This window comes from Lissotriton vulgaris, chromosome 2_1, assembly GCF_964263255.1.
Source record: "Lissotriton vulgaris chromosome 2_1, aLisVul1.2, whole genome shotgun sequence".
Lineage (NCBI taxonomy): Eukaryota > Metazoa > Chordata > Amphibia > Caudata > Salamandridae > Lissotriton > Lissotriton vulgaris.
In genome coordinates, this window is record NC_141687.1 from 1,064,464,566 (window position 1) to 1,064,486,268 (window position 21,703).

The following is a 21,703-nucleotide window of genomic DNA, read 5'->3' on the forward strand; positions in this document are numbered from 1 at the left end:
ACTTCCAAATCCACATCGACCCCAAAACAACACTCAGAGGCACTCTCCTCTACAGACCACCAGGACCCCGCGCAAAATTCAGTGAAGACATCACGGACTTCATCACCCCACACGCGCTCCCCTCCAAAGACTACATCCTCCTGGGGGACCTCAACTTCCACCTCGAAAAGATCAACGACCGCAACACCGCCACCCTCTTAGACAACCTCGCCAACCTCGGACTTAAACAACTAGTCACTTCCCCCACCCACATCGCAGGTCACACACTCGACCCCATCTTCACATCCAGCAATCATGTCTCTTTCAGCCACACTACGGATCTCCTTTGGACCGACCACAGCTGCGTTCACTTCACCTACAACAAGCCGAAACCCATCAACCACTCCCAACCTACCCTTCAAAGAAACTGGAACAAAATCACCACGGACCAAATCTCCACATCGCTCCTTCGAAACTCCCCAGCCTTCTCTTCTAACGCCAACGAAGCCGCCGCCAACTTCTCCCTATGGTTATCCAACACCGCCGACACATTAGCCCCACTGAAAAAACGTCAAAGCAAACCTGGCAGCAAGAAAGCCTCTTGGTTCAACGATGATCTCAAGAAGTCCAAGAAACTCTGCCGCTCCCTTGAAAAGGCCTGGAAAAAAGACCCAACCACCTGCACCAAGGACGCCTTCAAAAGCGCCACCCGCACTCACCACCAACTGATCCGAAAAGCCAAGAAAACAGCATTCAAGGATCGACTTGACAACAACGCCCACAACAGCAAGGAACTTTTCAACATCGTCAAGGAATTTTCCAATCCCTCGGCCAACTCCAACGACATCACCCCTTCTCAAACCCTCTGCGACTCCCTAGCCTCATTCTTCCACAACAAGATTGCAGACATCCACAACAGCTTTGACAACCAACCCGGAAACCAACCCACCCCACCATCTGCTGACCATCTTCCCCCCGCGAACACCCTTAACGCCTGGAACCCAATCTCCACTGAGGACACCATCCGCCTGATGAACTCCATCCATTCAGGATCCCCCACAGACCCATGCCCCCACCACATCTTCAACAAAGCAGACTCAGTCATAGCACCGCACCTCAGAGACGTCATCAACTCCTCCTTCAACTCCGCTACCTTCCCAGAAGGCTGGAAACACGCTGAACTCACCGCCCTTCTGAAAAAACCAACAGCCGACCCCACCGAACTCAAAAATTACCGCCCCATCTCGCTTCTTCCATTCCCGGCCAAAGTCATCGAGAAAGCCGTCAACAACCAGCTCGCCGCCTTCCTCGAAGCCAACAAATCCCTCGACCCCTCACAATCTGGCTTCCGAGCAAAACACAGCACTGAGACCGCCCTCATTGCAGCAACAGACGACATTCGAACTCTACTGGACAATGGAGACACAGTCGCCCTCATCCTCCTCGACCTCTCTGCAGCATTCGATACAGTCTGCCACAGCACCCTTCTACAACGCCTCAATAACATCGGAATCCAAGGAAAAGCACTTGAATGGATCACCTCATTCCTCACCGGAAGAACCCAGAGAGTCCGCCTTCCTCCATTCAAGTCAGAAGCCTCTGAACTCATATGCGGAGTACCTCAAGGATCCTCACTCAGCCCCACCCTCTTCAACGTATACATGAGCCCCCTCGCCGCCATCGCTCGCCAACACAACCTCAACATCATCTCCTACGCGGACGACACTCAACTGATCCTATCCCTCACCAACGACCCCAGCACCGCCAAAACTAACCTACACGAAGGAATGAAAGAAGTTGCCGAATGGATGAAACAAAGCCGTCTAAAACTGAACTCAGACAAAACAGAAGTCCTCATCTTAGGTACATCCCCCTCTGCTTGGGACGACTCCTGGTGGCCGGAAGCCCTCGGAAAAGCACCCATCCCGACAGACCACGCACGGAACCTTGGCGTCATCCTGGACTCTTCACTCTCAATGAACAGACAAGTCAGCGCCGTATCCTCTTCCTGCTTCAACATTCTTCGCATGCTCAGAAAAACATTTCGCTGGATCCCCTCCGAAACAAGGAAAACAGTCACCCACGCCCTGGTCACGAGCCGACTGGACTACGGTAACACCCTCTACGCAGGTACCACCGCCAAACTCCAGAAGAAACTCCAACGAATCCAAAACGCTTCAGCCAGGCTCATATTAGACATCCCACGCAACGAACACATTTCTGGTCACCTTAAAGACCTCCACTGGCTACCCGTCAATAAAAGGATCACTTTCCGACTGCTTACCCACGCACACAAATCACTCTATGACATCGGACCAGATTGCCTCAACTCTCGACTATCCTTCTACACCCCCTCCCGCCAACTACGCTCTTCCAGCCAAGCCCTCGCCACTGTACCCCGCATCAGCAAGACCACCATGGGAGGCAGATCCTTTTCTTACCTGGCTGCTAAAACATGGAACTCACTCCCCGCTTACCTTCGCCTCACCCAAAACCACCTAGCGTTCAGAAAGCAGCTTAAAACATGGATATTTGACAAATAATCTTCCTCCCCTTCCGAAGCGCCTTGAAACCCTCTGGGTATGTAGTGCGCTATACAAATTTCTTGACTTGACTTGACTTGACTACGACCTGCAACAGCAGAGAAAAACAAACGAGAAGAGACTAGTGTAAGCTGGGAATGCAAGTGTTAAGTTTCAGTAAACAGGACTGATTCCCTCTGGCAAAAGACTAGCTAATGGACATCGCTTAAAACGCTAAACCTCATCCAAGATGGCCACTGTGATTTTGCAGCTCTTGAAACCCCTTTTAAAGGGAGATTATTTGGAAACTCAACCTGAGACCTAGTATCTGGTCCAAAGAAGAATTACTGGGATCCAAGGGATGAGGCTGATGCAGCTCCTGCTGGGAAACCTGAAGTAATAATCTTTCATTATGCAAAGAATTTCAAAAATAAGGTCCCCCAATACCAATAACATTGGGGTACCCTTACATGAAGAGTTCTTTATAGTATTGTACATAACAACAGTCATGATGGTGATGGCTTTACTTTCACTATGTATTTTTCCTTATCTTCCAGAGGGGAGTATTGTCATGTTGTCATCATCCATATCATGTTGGTTGTCTGAATCTGCAGATCTATCACAACCATACCCTCTCTTATCTTCCTGGTCATGACATGTTACTTAGAGCTCTATTGGACCTTCCTATTCAGAGTCATCTGCATTCCCAGGAATATTAGTAGGGCACAGAGATAAAACTTTGCTTGGAGGGGTACTTCAGATAAGAGAGTCAAAGAAACCTCTTTTTTTCTGTTGCACTTTCTTTTACTGAGCTATATTTGACAGTTTTTCAGATGACTTTGAATGAAGTCTCTGCAATGGAATAGTTGTCGATTGGAGCATTGTCAAGGGAGTGATCAGTGACAGCAGTGCAGTCCTCTTTGATGCTGTTGTTGACGTCACCCGCATAGTCGTTGGCGGTTTGTAGTTGTATGTAGTCAATATTGTAGCAGTTGAGGTGGTTGTCACAGGTAAACAAAAAAAGCAATCAACAGTAATAACAGAATAGATGGCAGGGAGGCTTTCGAAGGCAGTGTCTTAGGCAATGCAGTAGGTCAGCACCTTAAAAAGTGATTTGGCCGGCTTATTTTTAAGGTCTTAAGTGAGAACTTTCCGGAATAAGAGTGTAGGTGCTCACTGTAGATTCATTACTGTGGTCCAAGCAATGCTTTTGAGGCCTTTTGACTAAGTAGACTGGTAGGACGCACGCTCTTACGACAGTCGTCATCAGCTGAGGTTTGATTTGAAGCCTCCTCAAAATAAGACCTTTGTGATCATGAATGGTTTTTTGCAGAGAACATATAGCAAATCTTGCAGTCATTGGTCTTGTGTTGAGGAAAGAGGCAGTACATTAACTATTTGTGGGAATCTTCTACATGCAGCCCCTTCTTCCCTCAAGAGTTGCAGGCCTTGAAGAGGGCTTCCTTTGGAGAGTCCTCCATGCTGTAGCAATGAAAAGAGGTGAAAAACCAGTGAGCAATCAGGAAATGAATACCTACAAGAGGTTAGAGAGGAGCCCTTTCGCATGACATGAGCTGGAAAATCTAAAGTATGATGGCCTCTAGGGGGAGCAGAATTCAGGATGGTTGAACTGACTGGATGAATTTTGGGTCTTTCTCTCTAAGGTTATTTGGTTACTAAAGTGACACTGTATAACACCAGGGATAATGCTATTTGAAGGTTAGAGTGGGACTCCCAACAGCCGCGGGTCCTCCATTAGAGCGGTGGAGCATCGAACCCACGCTTGCTGCGAGCACAACAGACATGAGAAACAGAATGGCAATAAAATGATTTAATTGCCATTTCATTTTTCAAGGCAGCCAGCTTAAGCCGATTGTTAGGGCAGGGCCATTGCTTATGATTGGCAGCTGCAGGAAGGAATGGTGGCTACCCAAGTTTAAAGTGCGCATGTTACTTTGGCCGTTTGTCTTGCAATGATGGCCAGCCTGACATGTGCACTTTAAACCTCTCCAACCCGAGCTGTGTTCGACAGAGAGCAGACACAGGCCTCCCAACGTCTGTAGAAGCACTGAACCAGCTCACTCCAACCAATCCTGGTGCTTCTCTCATGCTGATTAATGTTATCAGCAGCGTGGGAGCATTGTCTGAATTGGTTAGGGGAGTTTACACTGGAACGCTGCACTTCCTTGGAGCCACGGACTGATGTACCGTAAAGTAACACGAGCCACTGGGCATGTATGCAATTTCTTTTTAATTAAAACAGTTTTTTTACCCACTTACAGGCAGTGTGAGAAACTCGCACTCTCTTGGCTTCAGCCTCATCTCCAGAGCTCTCAGCCATGGTCCTTTAGAAACACTGTTTATAACGGATCACGATTGAGAGCTTCGCTGGTCTCTCACAGTGCCTGTAAGTGGGTCAAAATATTCACCCCACCACTTTCAAATAGAAGCAGCTGCCACTGGGAAGAATGCATCGTGCATGTCACTTGCTACCTTAGTTTGCCAGTTTCCAGGGGTCCAATTTAGAGGTGGTAATGAAATATCCTCCTCTTACTGATAAAAGTGCCAAGTCTGTGAGAGGGTCTATTGGTAGAATTTCCTTCACTATAGACAAACTGTGAAATAAATCCCTTCAATTCAGACTTTATCCGAAATAGAAATATGTTCCATAATCACCCAACTGTAAAGGAGTCCTCGAGCCTGCCTGCCCCCTGCCAAAGACAAATAAGGCCCACTTTCTTCGATCTCCTCTCCAAGCGTGGGGAGCTCGAAGCAGTCTCAGGACTGAAGCAGTGGGCTATTGACGCTCTCTGTGGAAGGGTCCAGGTCTGCAAATGTCATGGCCATGTGTTGTGTGAGGATACATGCCCATCCCTTTTCTTTTTGTTGAAGTGCCAATGGACCTATTCCAGAGTTGTCAGAGGTGCCATGCATTGCATGATATTGAATTGTAGGATTGGGGTTTAACAGGTTGAGTGGCCAACTGTACCACAATTACTTGTAATGAATGTAATGTGGTGAGGAGAGGACATGTAATCCGATGCAGTGGGGAGATTGGAACTCGATGGGCTATGTGGAATTATTTCGGTGTTCAAATGTGGTCAGCTAGTAAGTGGCCACTGAATCTGAAGTATTTCTGTTTCTTAAAGTTGCCTTAAAGCATGAGAGGTGTGGCAGATAGGAACAAGCCACTATGGGGGTGGTATCAGTGGCGTAACGAAAGTTGAGGGGGGCCCCCCTGCAATGTACACAGAGTGGCCGCCTCTCCTGATTTAATCAGGAGCTCCGATGCCGGAGTACTGTGCTGAGGGGGCCCCCTGCAGCTCGCCCCCCCCGTATGGCAGGGGGGGGCGAGTGGGCTAAAGAACGGTGATGGATTAAACCCAGATCTTTTGACTGGTGTGAGTGTTTGATTGATTCATATGCTCCGTCCATCACCACCCCCTTTTGTACCGCTTTTGGCCGCCATAAGTGTGGCAGGGTATGCTCAGACGTGAGTCCCTTGCTCCTTTTGCCACTGGATTCAAGCAAGCCGGGCTGAAGACGGCCTGGAATGCCGGAAACCGGTCCTCGGAAGCTGTTTGCGGTCCAGGGAAGACATGGCTTGGCAGTTCGGTCTGGACTGTTCCAATGAGGCATAGGGTCAGACTGATTTGCATATAGCCATGTCTGAACTGGGGTGGCAGAGTGGGCTAAAGAACGGTGATGGATTAAACCCAGATCTTTTACTGGGTGTGAGTGTTTGATTGATTCAGATGCTCCGTCCATCACCACCCCCTTTTGTACTCCTTTCCGTATGAGATCAGGGCACTACATCCTCATTTCCTGCATCGTTACTGATTTGCCACATATTCCACAATTTTCTCCGTGCAATTATCAAACGTCATATCACCATTTAGTGTAAAAAAACCTTTATTTTGACAGAGGTGCAAAGCAGTTAATCCACCTTAATAAAACATTTAACTTAATATCAAAAATATCTTTAATACAACATTCCCTTCCTCATCGAAACATTCTCAAATCACACCAAACGTTTACCCCAGTGCCCCAAACCTTGCCTCATTCTTTCCCCTTTCACTCACTGACCTCTTTCCATTACCCAATCTCTCCTTGTCTTATATCCACCCCTTCCCCCTAAACTTAACCTATCCCTGCCTAGGCCTTGTTTCTTTGGCACGTTTTACCCCAAGGAAAGACAAGTCTGCGACTGTCACTTCATTATACTTTGAAGATTCCAATAAAGAGTGGTTTTGGGGGCTCAAAAGCTTCAAAAGTTACTAAAAATGGTACAGCCCTTGGGGCAACTACAGGCAAATTGTAAACATTAACTGGCCACTTTCCTGCTGCGGGTGGCTTTACTCGAGTACTCAAGAGGCGCTAGTGAGGTGAGGCCCAAGCAGAATGGGAGTGTCCAGTTGGTGAAAGGCGTTGGTCTGCAGCACGTTTAAATGGATTGCGTCCAGGGTGGGGGACAAAACTCATAAAACTGCTCTGCATCATTCGTTTATATTGGTTTTCCACCACTGGCTCGGCTAAGAAATCAGCAGTTATTTCAAGAGCAGGGGCGTAGCTTCCACTAGTGCAGCAAGTGCAGTGGCACCGGAACTCAGAGGTCTGAGTGGCCCATTGAACCCCAATTATTGCTGTATTTCACAGTTGAAAACCAGGGCTTAATTTGTAAAAAAAAAAAAAAAGAAAAAAAAAAAGAAGGGGGCCAAGGGATTTCAATCGGGTCCACTGTAGCTGGCGCAACCCACATTTCACTTCAAACTTCAGTATTAAAGTTACCTTCTCAACTAATAAAAAAAATCGCTTTAAAAACTCACAGCGACACCATGTGGTGCATTCTCATAATTGTGTGCTGGGGGTTCACAAATAAGTGCCGGAAAACACCGACGCAAATTAAGCATTGATGGGCATCCATTTTCTTCCTTACACTTGGGCCCCTGACACACTGGCTACCACAGTTCAAGAGATCATTCTTAGTGTAGAAAAAGCCCCCAAAAGGTTTTACTGTTGTAATGAAATATAATGCGTAACATACATATTTTCTGACAATCTGTTTCGTAAAGGGGAAGGGTACTTCCGGAAGCCCATAGTAAGCACACCCAGTTAACCGAAAACTGAAGACCATTTCTTAAAAATACCTGAGGAATACTTGTAATTACATTTAGGCTTCTTTTCTGCTAATTGCTGCGTTGTATATTTTACTATGACAGCTATTAAAGACAGTTACTTCAATTATTTTTCTGTGCTTCCCGGTGAGAAAAATCATTTTGTCGGTCAATAACATGTTCTATAGCATCTCCTGAATATGTATTAAGAGACCTTTGCATTTTACATTTAGATTTGTTTTTTGCATCAATGTGCGCTACCCTGCCACAATGAAGGCATAATACTGCCACGGAATGTACCCAATCAATGCTGCATAATTACAGTGACTGCCTACGATAGGGTGACCAGATTCTGAAAACGGGGACGTCTGGTCACCCTAGCCTACGAGCCACTTTCTCTTTTACCCGAGGGGCCGCTTCCCTTCATATGTGGAGAGGATGCAGCGCGCTATTATTGACTTTGTAACTGGGGAATCAGGTTCAAATTCCGGCATCGGTTCAGCATTGTGTGATTCTGGGCAAATGACTCCATCTCCGCGGGACTAGATGATTCTGACCATGTGTATGCAAATGTCCTAGGGTTGAGTGCGCGCTGTATGTAAACGGCCTGGAAGTCGTTCCCTTCAGTGCCACCTCAGCGATTGTTCTCTGCCGCAACCGGAGGGTGCCTTATTTCGTTTTCGGAGAGGCCTCTTCCTACTATCTGAGAAGCCCTTTTCGTGTTCCCAAGCACATTTGATCCCCCCCGCTCCTATTTGCATAGATGTTGCATCACTCCCTCCCAGACTTTTGTTGGGTATTTGCCGTTTCTGTAGATCGCATTTTTTTGGGAAATGTTTAACAGATGGTCGTGGGCCAGGAAGCAAAAACTGTGTTTTCTGTGGGGCGGGGGTGGGCCGCGGGGTTGAGGCCCGTCTCCGCCTCTCCAGCCATTGGCTGCAGCCAGTGCGGCCCACCGAGCTCAACACTGCGATAGCCAGTGAGCAGCCTCTAACCCAGCAATCCCTGCTCACTCTCAGGGACAGGCGCCCCTCTCTGAACCTCACTCACTCTTCTTTAACACCGAGGTCCCTCCTGAGTCCGCCGTCGAGCCTCCTGCCAACCAAACTCCCCCCGCCGGCGCCTGGCGACTCCTGTCTCAGCGCCGCCCTCACCTTTTGAGACCTGTTCACCCCTGAGCATGGCCACCCCCAATGACCGGGCAGTCCTGCAGTCCATTTTGAACCCCAGTACCCCGTTTGGGGACCTCCCTGGACTGGATGTGGGGGAAGAGCCTGACCCTGTGGATGACGGTGAGTGCTGCTTGCCAGTGCTTTAAATGGGCCGGTACTCACAGGTACGGAGTACAGGCACTTCTTGGGCCTCATTTATGAGGCTGTGCGTCACTTTTACGCCGCCGGTGCGTCACTTTTTGTGACGCATTAGTGGCGTAAAAAATGCGCCTTGTTGCGCCATATTTACAAAGATGCGCATCTGGGTAGATGCGCCACTTGTAAACTCCTGCGCCACATTATTCCTGCGCCAGGTATAATGTATGCTAGGGGGGCGTATTGACGCAAGGAAGGGTCGTAGAAGTGACGCAGTGAAATCTATGAGATTTCACTGCGTCACTTTTAGGACACCGTTGCGTCAAAATCTTGCGCCTGCCTCACAACAGGCGTTAGACTGACGCAGGCCCTTTCACTCGGGGCTTGCCCCATGTGAAAGGACGCATTGCTGGAGTTGCGTCACTTTTGTGACACGCTCCAGCAATGCGTCACTTTTGCGCTTACAGATACGTCAGAAATACTGACGTATAAGTAACTCCTTGAGACATGATGCGTCATACATTAAATATGACGCATCAGGAATGTCGCAAGGAGTGCGCACTGAGAAGTGATGCATCGCTACTTTCACGCAGCAATGCGTCATTTCTCATAAATGAGGCCCCTTGTTTTTATCAAGCTGAATACCGGCACTTTTCCAGTGCCAATTAGAGTACCGGTACTCAGATTGGGCCGATGCCTGAGGGCCAGCTGTGTCCCGTTTATTTGGCAGCATTGTTGCCGTTTTGGCTTCTGTCTGTCTCCTTCAGCTGAACGGCCTGCTGAGGAGCTGCCGCAGGGGCAAGTGGGCGTTAGCTCCTAGATGGAAGCTCTTATTGTCATTAACCGCCCCCTGCCGGGCCTCCATGCTGGGTCGTTTTGTTAGTATTTTGCACATCGGTAGCACTCTGCGCATGCCCACGAACCTGAAGGTCTCACTGTCTGCCACTGCAAACTCTCCGCCCGTGGGGCCTTCTACAGAGGGAAGAGAAGGAGAATGGGATGAAAGAAGGTGAAGAGTGAGGGGGCAGAGATAGAATGAGCAGAGGACAGTTTAAAGGGGGAAAAATAGAGACAGAAGAGGTAAGTGCAGACCCAGATAGGGAAGAGATCGATATGGCTATGGAAAGAGTAACAGAGGCACAGAGATAGCAGATTAGAAATAGAAAGACTGATAGTTAAGGATTATAGATACCTTTGGTGTAAAGAGAGTGGGGCAGCGACAGAAATGGATACAAATGGGAGAGAAGTGAGGGGGGAGGGGTCGAGAGATTAGTGATGTGAAGTTTGATAGAGAGTATTTGTCTGCTGGTTTGTGTGCGTTTGCCTGGTTGTGTTTATGTTTGTGTGTAAGAGAGGAACTAAATCAGAGAGGAAGAAAACCAGGACACTCAGGAGGTCTTTGAAAATAAATACGCCTAATGCTTGTTATTAATGATGCAATGCCCAATCTGGCTCGTCCTGGTGCACATTGATAGTACTGTTGATGGCTTGGCTGCATTAAGGGTTTAGAAGCTATTTGCATTGTTGCCAGAAGTACTTCACACCACCCTTTATTAGCATGTGTACCTGTTAATTTGCACATATGCAAACGTTTGAGACAACTGTCAAGGGCAATGAAAGGGCAAAATGAATACTCATAGAAGTGTTTTCTATCATCATGTCCAGGCCCCGCCCACTAGCCACTCCCCTAACTGAATCTAATGAGTACCTGCACTTATTTTTTCCATTTAAAGCACTGCTGCCTGCTTAGTGCTTAACTATCTGCCCCTCCCACCTGCCTGTGGGCACAGCGCCTCCTGTCTACCCACTTGTCTGCTTCCTTACCTGGATGCAAACCTACTTACCTATTGCTTGCCTTCTTAGCTGCATCTCTAGCTATCAATAAGCCTGCCTACAGCATTATATATACTGTGCCTGCCTACGTACAGGGATGCCTACTTATCTGCTTGCATAACTGCACGAGTGCTTGTCATTCCTACCCATCCTATACACCTGCCTGCTCGTCTTACCAGGGTGTCTGTCAACCTCCGTACCTGCATGCATAAATATATATATATATATATATATATATATATATATATATATATATTGTTGCAAATAAAAGTAACGTAGTCCTTTAGTTCCTTGTAAGTTCTTTATTCATGTAAGATGGTAAGTTAAGAATAAGATAGGGAAACCCCACCAGGAGCAGCCTACTGCCGCTCAGCCCTCCATCCAACTGACAGTCTTACACACTCAACATTCTAACCAGCTCTCACACCAAACATTCTAGGATGAGCAGCAGGAATAAATACAACATATATATATATATATATATATATATATATATATATATATATGGGTCAGTTTCTGCTAGCAAAGGTTTGGACCACAGAAAAATCACGGACCACCACGCGGCTCTTCGAGTGTTACAGATGAGGTTTATTATCCATCCACAGGTTAAGGTAGGCACGACGCGTTTCGGGCAGGGACTGCCCATGATCACATAGCGGACATGCAGTAATGGTCACTTAAAATAATGCACACACTCTTTTTTTCATTCGTGGTTTCACCACGTGACCTGGTGATAAACAGTGAAAACATACTGTGAATATAAAGTGTTAAATGTTCACTGGGTTTGTAGCATTCCTGTTCAGTGACATATAAGCTGATTGAAAGCACCATTTAAATGACATTCTTAATTGTGTTTTCTAATAACATCTGTACATTATTACCGCATGAATGCGTGAAACTGTGCAAAATTGGCTAGCAGCATTGGGTTGCATAAAACCAAAATAGCTTGTTATATACACATAACAAATAACATATGAATATGCTAAAATTGTAGTATAAAAGACAATATGCAAAAATCATCAAATGATTTTGTGTTACATGTGCAAAAAATTATGCTAAAATGAATGTGCAAATAACGCTATAAACTGATGCAATCAATGGTTTTCTTGCATGAATGCATATTCCATGGTGCAAAGTAAAGCTGCCTCGCTGAGATCTATATTGGATCTTGCACACGATGTTATATGTGCTGTTGCTGTCACAAACATATAAAGTGCTAGTGCTAGGATAATTATTATAGATTAAGGATCAATCCCGCTCCCGGGAAAGGCCAACTATTTTATCCATTATCCATATTTTTTTGCAAATACCCATAAACGTATTAAAGTGCTGAGTGATAGTAGTGCAAGTTCATTTGGTGTAAAAAAGTGATTAGGAAAGTGTTAAAATAGAATGCAGAAAAGGTAAAGATGATACTAAGCTTCATTACGAGACAGTATTACAAGTACATTTCAATTGTTGCTGTCAGGATATTCATGCTATCATAGTGATATGGGACAAAGATTGGATATAATAATGAGACTGATAGAGTATGTTATAGAAAGGTATGCATATCCTCCCTGTCATTAAGACCGTTAGGATGTTTACTGTTGAGATTAAGTATATATCTAGTCTCAAGTTGTCTTAATGTTTTGTCTCTATCTCCGCCTGTGCCGGTGCCATGTCGATCACAAAATAAGAAAGACAGGTTTATATATATATATATATATATATATATATATATATATATATATATATATATAATTTTTATTTTTATGGAAGGGCACCCAACAAGAGGCAATGGAGTACATTACTTATTTTATTTGTCATGAAGATGAAAGCGTATCCACTGTGAAAGACGCCCTGCACTGCATGTTCCAGAAGGCCACAGTGTGGCCACCCCCATCAGAGCGAGGGACAGGCATAAGAGTGCGCAAGGAAGAACGCTTTTGTTGCCATCATGAATGTACGCCGCTGAGGAAGAGATGATATTCTTGAAACGCGTCCGGCGTTTAGATGTGTTTGGGACATATGCGCACGGCGTGCGCCTGCTTGCAAGATGCTGATTTGAATAAAAGAGCATTAATTTCTAAGCTTCCTGTGGTCCTAGTTCAAAATTGGTTCCTGTTTGTTGGATGTTTAAATGGCTTTCCAGGTCGTGAACTGGGACCCACCGCTGGAGCGGATCCGTCTGACACCATTGGTGTACGAACTAAGGAAGGAAACACAAACCGGCGCTGTACAGGGAGTGTCCCGTTTGAAGCCCCAAATTGCACCTACAAAGCAGAGCCGGTGCTCGTCGTGTCCACATGCCTGCCCACATGGGTTTGACTTTTTATTTTATTTGTCATGAAGATGAAAGCGTATCCACTGTGAAAGACGCCCTGCACTGCATGTTCCAGAAGGCCACAGTGTGGCCACGCCTATCAGAGCGAGGGACAGGCATTATAAGAGTGCGCAAGGAAGAACGCTTTTGTTGCCATCATGAATGTACGCCGCTGACGAAGAGATGATATTCTTGAAACGCGTCCGGCGTTTAGATGTGTTTGGGACATATGCGCACGGCGTGCGCCTGCTTGCAAGATGCTGATTTGAATAAAAGAGCATTAATTTCTAAGCTTCCCGTGTTCCTAGTTCAAAATTGGTTCCTGTTTGTTGGATGTTTAAACGGCTTTCCAGGTCGTGAACTGGGACCCACCGCTGGAGCGGATCCGTCTGACACCATTGGTGTACGAACTAAGGAAGGAAACACAAACCAGCGCTGTACAGGGAGTGTCCCGTTTGAAGCCCCAAATTGCACCTACAAAGTAGAGCCGGTGCTCGTCGTGTCCACATGCCTGCCCACATGGGTTTGACTTTTATTTTATTTGTCATGAAGATGAAAGCGTATCCACTGTGAAAGACGCCCTGCACTGCATGTTCCAGAAGGCCACAGTGTGGCCACGCCTATCAGAGCGAGGGACAGGCATTATAAGAGTGCGCAAGGAAGAACGCTTTTGTTGCCATCATGAATGTACGCCGCTGAGGAAGAGATGATATTCTTGAAACGCGTCCGGCGTTTAGATGTGTTTGGGACATATGCGCACGGCGTGCGCCTGCTTGCAAGATGCTGATGTGAATGAAAGAGCATTAATTTCTCAGCTTCCTGTGGTCCTAGTTCAAAATTGGTTCCTGTTTGTTGGATGTTTAAACGGCTTTCCAGGTCGTGAACTGGGACCCACCGCTGGAGCGGATCCGTCTGACACCATTGGTGTACGAACTAAGGAAGGAAACACAAACCGGCGCTGTACAGGGAGTGTCCCGTTTGAAGCCCCAAATTGCACCTACAAAGCAGAGCCGGTGCTCCTCGTGTCCACATGCCTGCCCACATGGGTTTGACTTTTTATTTTATTTGTCATGAAGATGAAAGCGTATCCACTGTGAAAGACGCCCTGCACTGCATGTTCCAGAAGGCCACAGTGTGGCCACGCCTATCAGAGCGAGGGACAGGCATTATAAGAGTGCGCAAGGAAGAACGCTTGTGTTGCCATCATGAATGTACGCCGCTGAGGAAGAGATGATATTCTTGAAACGCGTCCGGCGTTTAGATGTGTTTGGGACATATGCGCACGGCGTGCGCCTGCTTGCAAGATGCTGATTTGAATAAAAGAGCATTAATTTCTAAGCTTCCTGTGGTCCTACTTCAAAATTGGTTCCTGTTTGTTGGATATATATATATATATATATATATATATATATATATATATATATTATATATATATATATATAATTTTTATTTTTATGGAAGGGCAACAGATGAGTATGTAAAATCAAGACGTATGGCCCTTAAGAGATTCAAAGAGAGAAGGTACACAGAGGTGATGCTACAGGAAGCAGTCAAGAAGTCAGACAAAGTACAAAGGCAAGAACTCCTAATGGAAAAGGAAAAACTAATAGGAGATAGACAGGAAGAACAGGAAGTAAGAATTGTAACAGACTATACGACAAATTCATCAGAAATATATCAGATATTTCGCAGAAACTGGTGAATTCTTAAAAATGACATAATCTTAGGCCCACACATACTATCATCACCTCTCATTACATACAGAAGAGGCTCCGCTTTAAAAGACCATTTGGTCAGGAATCATTTCATGGCAGAACACAGAAAGAGAGACATGGTTACAGGGTTTTTTCCTTGCATGAGATGCATGCCATGCAAAAATGGTCACAAAGTCAGAGAATTTCCAATATTAGGCTGGGCAACAAAGAGAAAAATTGATACGATGCTGAATTGCAACTCCGATTATACCGTTTACTGTCTTTCCTGCCCATGCGGGACACCGTATGTTGGTAGCACAATACATCCTACCAAGAAAAGTGTGCTGGAGCACATGCAGGCGATCAAGATTAGAGACCATACATACCCGGTGGCCCGCCATTTTGAAGATGAACATAAAAGCAATCAAAACCAACTTAAGTTCTTCTGCTTGAATCAGATACCAAAAGAAGAGAAGGGAGGAGACAGAACAAAAAAAAACGTAGGATACTTTAGTCCAAATACATAGTTGAATTCAGGGCTCAATTGAACAAAATATATTTAATGAATTTTCCATTGTTGCACAAATGTAATTGATGATGAAATGATCTTTATAAATATGAATGAGGAATGTCATTTTGTAATGAATTGATAACATGGAACAATACATGATTTGGACCATCTTGGACCATCTTGGTACATATGAAATAATGGGAAACATCCTTTACCACGAAACCATTACAACGCGGTATGGTTACATCGTGGTTTTAACAACGCAAGTCGTTACATCGACTTGCACTAGAGGGCGCTCTAGACTGAGGAATAGTGTGAATTACTATTCCAACACCTTCCCTACTGTACGTAGACTGGAGTTGGAATAGTAATTCACACTATTCCTAAGTCCAGCGCCCTCCAGCGCAAGACGATGTAACAACTTTCATTGTCAGAACCGCGACGTAACATACCACGTTGTGATGGTACGTGTCGTATCATCATACATCCTGAAATAATAATATGTCTGAAGAGAACCTATGATAAAAAGGCCAACAGAAAAACATACCTCTGTGAACCTTTTAGAAACCTTTGTTGATTTTTATGACCATGAATTGCTTCTCTCTTTTGTTTTTCATTTTTATTTTAAATAATGAAAAGAATTGAGACCACACCAACATTGAGAAAGGCGAACGTGCAGAAACGCGTCTTTTTGGTGTTTGAATGTTCTGGCAATAAAAATACAAAATATAATCCTGGGTTGCGCCTCTATTCTTGGTTGTCATGAGGCCGTCGTTGTGGTATATATATATATATATATATATATATATATATATATATATATATATATATATATATACACACATATATACCGCTCACACTCCGTCCTTCAAAAAGAGATAGGCACTCATGGGGCTTGTTCTCATCCGTTATCTTCAGCACAACATTACGCGTTTCGGCTACTGCCTTTATCAAATGTTTTTACATCCACGATTTAAAAACCGGCATTTTTATTTACACAACTATTCTTTCGTCATAGCATTTCCGAATATGTGACCAACAACATAGAAAGTAGACTTCGACATTTCAATGTGAGCCGCCATATTGCAATGTTGTGGATAGAGTTCCTCGTGGTTTAAGAATTTATACCATTCCTGCATATGAAACCCGGACCCGCAATTATTAGAAGCATGCGCAGAGCATGTAGCACAGTCCTGCAAGGGGATGCTGGTAATATTGGTACAATTTGCGTGGAGTGACAGGGATTAGGCCACGCAAGAAATAGAAAAATTTGAAGCAGAAATGGATAAGCAAGAGGACAAAAAGAAAATCGAGGAACTAAGAGAGAATATGAAAAAGCGATTGGAGAAATATGAATCAAAAATAAGACAACGGAAACAAGAGAAATTTCAACGAGATGCACAGGACTATGCTCAGGGTCGTGTTTTAACCTTTGCAGAGAAATTCAAAGGGGTACGAAAGGAAATGGTATCTAAATTACCACTTGTGCAACCAGTAAGAGTAGAAACGTCTGAATCGGAGGTGACAGGTGAATCCTCAGGTGATGACAGTGTGGCTACCACCTTCAAGAAGACCCCTTTTCAGGAGGAATTTCGGGTCATGCGTCAGACATGGCTAAGAGGGGGCAAAAACAAACCCCCGGAAGGAAAAGACCAACCCGCAGGGGAGGGTGGAAAAAGTGGACAAAATGCCTCACAAAGACCAACTCGCAGCAAGAGGGGCAAAAGATGGGCCTAGACAATTTGACCATCGTTAATTTGACACCAAGAGCACTAACAATGGATGAGGAAACGGTGCTCAAGTTGGGACTCACGTTCTGTCCCTCCTCCAGCATGTATGTAAATGTATGTATGGGCATTTATATAGCGCACTACTTACCCATAGGGTCCCAAGGCGTTTCGACCGCTGCGAAACCCTTCCTGGCTTCCCTGAGAGATGGTCCCTTAATGGGTATCTCCAGGGTGAGACCAGGCATCCACGGCGGTCTGGTGGGGCCGTTAGTGAAGATGAGGCAAGCTAATGCCCAGAGTTGCCGAGTGTGATCGCTGATCAGAGTGGGCACCGAGGCGAGAGAATTATCGAGTCCGCTGACCCTGGTCCAGAAACCTGCCGCACCGGGAATCGAACCCTGGTCCCGGGCCGTCCTCTGCTCTCTGGTCTGCCGCCTCTAACCAGTGAGCCACACAAACAAGAATTGATCTGTTCAAAATGACTAGGAAACTTAAATTGCATAAATATTTTAAAACAAAACCGAAAGGATGTGAAAAAAGGAAACAACAACGAACCCCTAAGGAGACGGACAAAATAACAGGAAAAGACTTTGATACCTGGTAAGCAATGGTAACAATTGTGCAAGAGACAACAAGTACTGATACAACAACGCTAAGCCTGACAGAGAGAGCGTTAAGATTAGGAGTTGATCAACAAAGAGACACTAGCCCCTTCACCATAAATTTGTTACTTTGTACAGGTAAGTATGACTTTTTATACTTTGCAATTGAGTTCAATATTCTTCATATATTTACAGTTCCACACAAAAAGTTTTAGGCCCAAAATCTTATAACATGGGTTCCTATGGGAGAAAAATGTTTTTGGGTTTTGAAGATAAGTATTTGACTTACAAGGGTGAGTTTTGGAGGTTAGGCCCATGGTTCCCCAAGGTCTAGGAGGGCACTCAAGTTGCACCACTAGCGGCACTGGGGCGGCGAGGTGCAGAGTGCACGGGCCCAATGTTAGCCAGTAGGGCTAAGGGGGCCTGTGCATAAGGACTGCTGACGAGCAGGCCACTCAGTGTGGGAGCTAAGCACCTGGGGTTAAGGTCAGCAAGGGCCATCAACCAGCACAGGAGCTGCACCACCAGCGGCACTGGCGCAGCTGGGTGCAGGGTGCAAGTCAGACGTCAGGAACCCTGTTCTTTCAAATGAAGACCTTCGGTTTTGGAAAGATGCTGCAGGCTCGGGCACAAGGCTTCCTGAATGTGACCACCAGCTAAAGAGGTAAGTTGGGTTCCTGGGGGATTGCTGTACACCTGTCTGTTGGGCCACCCAAGGCCCCGGCGTCAGGGTGCAGGGGTGTCTTCTGGCATCAGGTTCTCTTACCAGTTCCTGTTGCAGGCAGGTTGAGGCTGCAGCTGTCGTCTTGAGGCTTGAGGGAGGTTGGGGGATCACCATATCCCAGGACAGGAGTTCTGGTAAGACCTCCTTGGGCTGTTGGGCCACTTGGACTGGGGCCGTGGGCATCGCGTGGAGAGTGGTGCAGAATCACGGAGATACCAGTATCCAGTTTCTGGAGGTGAGTCTTTGGTTGAGCTAATCTGGTGCTCATTGGAGACAGAGTCTGTGGGAAAGTTCGGGGCTCTGGGGGTTGCTGGACTCACCATAATTCTCGCTATAGTCAGGTCTCAGACGAGACAGGCCGGTAAGGGTGGGGCCAAGGCAGTTGGTGTTCTCTTCTTCTTCATCCTGGGTCAGCACAGCTGTTGTGTCCTTCTTTTTTCCTCGAATCTGAGGAGGCAAGGTTCAGGGTCACCCCTTTATACAAAATTTCGGTGCATTAAAGGGGTGTGCAGGTCGGGACCAATGGGTCCTTTCCTTTATTTATTTTATTTATGCAATTTTATATAGCGCGGACTTTACCCGAAGGTGTCAGAGCGCTTCACAATAGGAACAGAAATGATACAAACTGAGAACATTACACGAGCAACAGATTGCAGAGGCATACGTTACGTTACATACGGTAAAGTGATAATTGTGAGCAAACAAGAATACATGAGGTATTAAAAATTGTGAGAAACCAAAAATACATGAGGTAGACAAGGTAATTGTGACACTTGTGAGCAAACAAAATACATGAGGTAGTAAAAATGTGGGCTACCAAAAATACATGAGGTAGTAAAAAGTGCACAGGGGGAAAAAGTGACAAGTGTGCAGGCTACAAGAGAAAATAGAGTATAATTTGCGGTATAATATAGTTCAGAAAGAAGGGGCACCCCTACAGCTAATGCATGCACTACCGGTAGGGAATAGAGAAGAAAATATTTTGGAAGAACAATCGGTAGTGCGCTTAATAATTAAGCCAAAAAACCCAAGGACAAAAAGCTAATTAGCTAATAAATGTGACATATAGAAACAAATTGATAGAACAAGATCCAATAGTTATATTCAAAATAGTATTGTGGTTTATTTAAATATTTTCTTCATTTTTTTGATAAGAATCTTATTTCTAAAAGATGCATACAGGCATTAAAACATCAATAACATACAATTTGTAAACACAAAATATTGTTGACACATTTTCAAAACACGTGACGAAGGAAATAAGAATGAGTGACAATAGACATACAAAAAAGCATAAACAGAATACAAATGACTATGATGGTAGGTCGGGCTAGTGGAGTAAGCAAAGCGGTTGGTGGGAACTCTACGCGCGTTTCGGCATTTGCCTTCTTCAGGAGTCCGTCATTTGCTTTAAGACAGAAACATAACACTGCAAAACATAAAATTCGTGTCACATACACTTGCATTGATAAATTTATATAATATTTATACAGTTCCGATAGAAGACTTGGGTCTAGGTCTGATTGATATACATTAACATATTCTACAGGTATATTTGAAACCAGTGCTTGTAAATAGGCTTCTTAACTCTGAGCAGTTACATTTTCAAAGCAGGCACATTGATTTATATACATTAAAAAATTGTTAGCTAGATGTACAAATACCTATGATATATTATATTAGAGACATTTATATTCCAGGTCAGTTTTTATAGTCCATTAATATATATTCTCTGAGGCATCTGTAATCACGGTCTATTTTTATAGTCCATTATTTGTATATCTAGATATATTTGACAGAGCAATCCACGTGAGCTGTTGAAGAGCCATAACTGATGTAAGTGAGGAGGTTAGTGGATTTAGTAGTAAAGGCAAGAGTAAGGAGAATAGTAAGAAAAAAAGGAAAACCAGGGAAGGAAAAAAGGAGCGGAGAGAGTAGCAGATTTGCTAGATTCATATAGTTATAAGTAAGTAAAGAATATATAAAATGAAGGTGAAGGTTAAATATATCTTGTGAGGTAAGGGAATACCAATAGTAGTTATTCCTAGTGCAAGGATTAGAGGCAAACTCATTAAAATTACTCACGAAAGGCAGCAGGTATGCTTATATTATAAGAAAAATCTCTTGCTGGTCAGTCAGGCAGGCTGGGTGATAATCTGTACCTCACTGGATATAAAGGACAACAGTTTTATTTGGTAACGAGCTAGTAGATCGTATTTTTGATGTTCATAGTAGACTAAATGTTAGTGACTAATTAGGGAAATATTCATAACTGTATATTAATTCGGTAGGTATTAAACTATTCTAGTAGTCCTTCACTATACATCAGTTAAATAGATTTATAAACTGTGAAAGTAGTCAAAAAATCTGTTGATTTGAAATGATTAGAACAGATAACCATGTGGGAACTGGTATAGATCAAATATAACATTTACGTTACCTTACTATTCCAACTTAGAATGTTTGTTGTTTTTAGGATGATAGTCCAGTCGGAGGTATTGGTAGATTGACCATGGGTGTACAACACTAAGGCATAAGAAAAGATGTAAAAATAGAAATTGACTGATTGTATCTGGGAATTATCAAAAGGAGGTATAATTCCTGACTTCTAGAAGTTAGTACCTTATTAGTTGTTCTTGTTGCCTTAGTGAGGTAACTGGATGTAGGACACGACGATTAATCCCAGGAGAAGTCGTACTGAACGTGAAGCTAATGTCTAGAACGAGTCTTGGGCGGTGACTGATTATGACTATACAGAAAACAAATGGCAAAGAATGTTACGTCTAAATCTAGAGGGTATATACCTCTTTTAGAAAGTTAAGGGTAAAACATATGCTAATCTGATGAGATGTATTTAGCATACCTGATATATGTGACCCGCTATAGTAGAGTTGTCGATATTAATTAGAATATAATGTTCTCTGTTTGCCATCTCATTACCTAAAAAAGAGTGAGTGCTCTATTAAAAACTCATAATTTTAAGTTTGTGCAGGGGTTGAATAGGTATAATGAGAAAGATTACATACCTAAGAGGAAAAAGAGCGATGGGATGCATCATGATAATGGATACGCCGCCAAATAACTGAATGGGAAAAGACATAATTACCTTCAGAGCGAGCTATTATTAACAAAAAGAGGGAGACGAAAGAAAGGCTAGTCCGGAGTTGGTCTATTCGGACTTACCGATAAAAGGTCGAGCGAGAAGTTTCACCGGGGGTTCTGGATGCCTGCAAACACTCGTCGAGGGAAAAAAATGTGAAAGGGGTGGTGCTTAATATAGCGCGCATAATTGAGAGTTGACACGAAAACGGTGTAATAGATTATCAAAAGGCGCGGTAATAGGCAGAAGAGATAATGTATGCATGGGGGTGTATCTAAAATA

The 21,703-nt window shown here is 44.5% G+C and overlaps 1 protein-coding gene across 1 annotated transcript in view; it reads left to right on the forward strand.

Moving 5' to 3' along the window:
* Window positions 1-8,654: 8,654 nt before the first annotated feature.
* The window catches only part of TTC36 (tetratricopeptide repeat domain 36), a 42,040-nt gene continuing 28,991 nt past the window's right edge, over window positions 8,655-21,703 (forward strand). Inside the window, exon 1 of the mRNA XM_086956704.1 lies at window positions 8,655-8,907. Within this exon, the coding sequence (XP_086812830.1) occupies window positions 8,796-8,907 (112 nt within the window). The 5' untranslated portion in view covers window positions 8,655-8,795. The remainder of the gene's footprint in view (window positions 8,908-21,703) is intronic.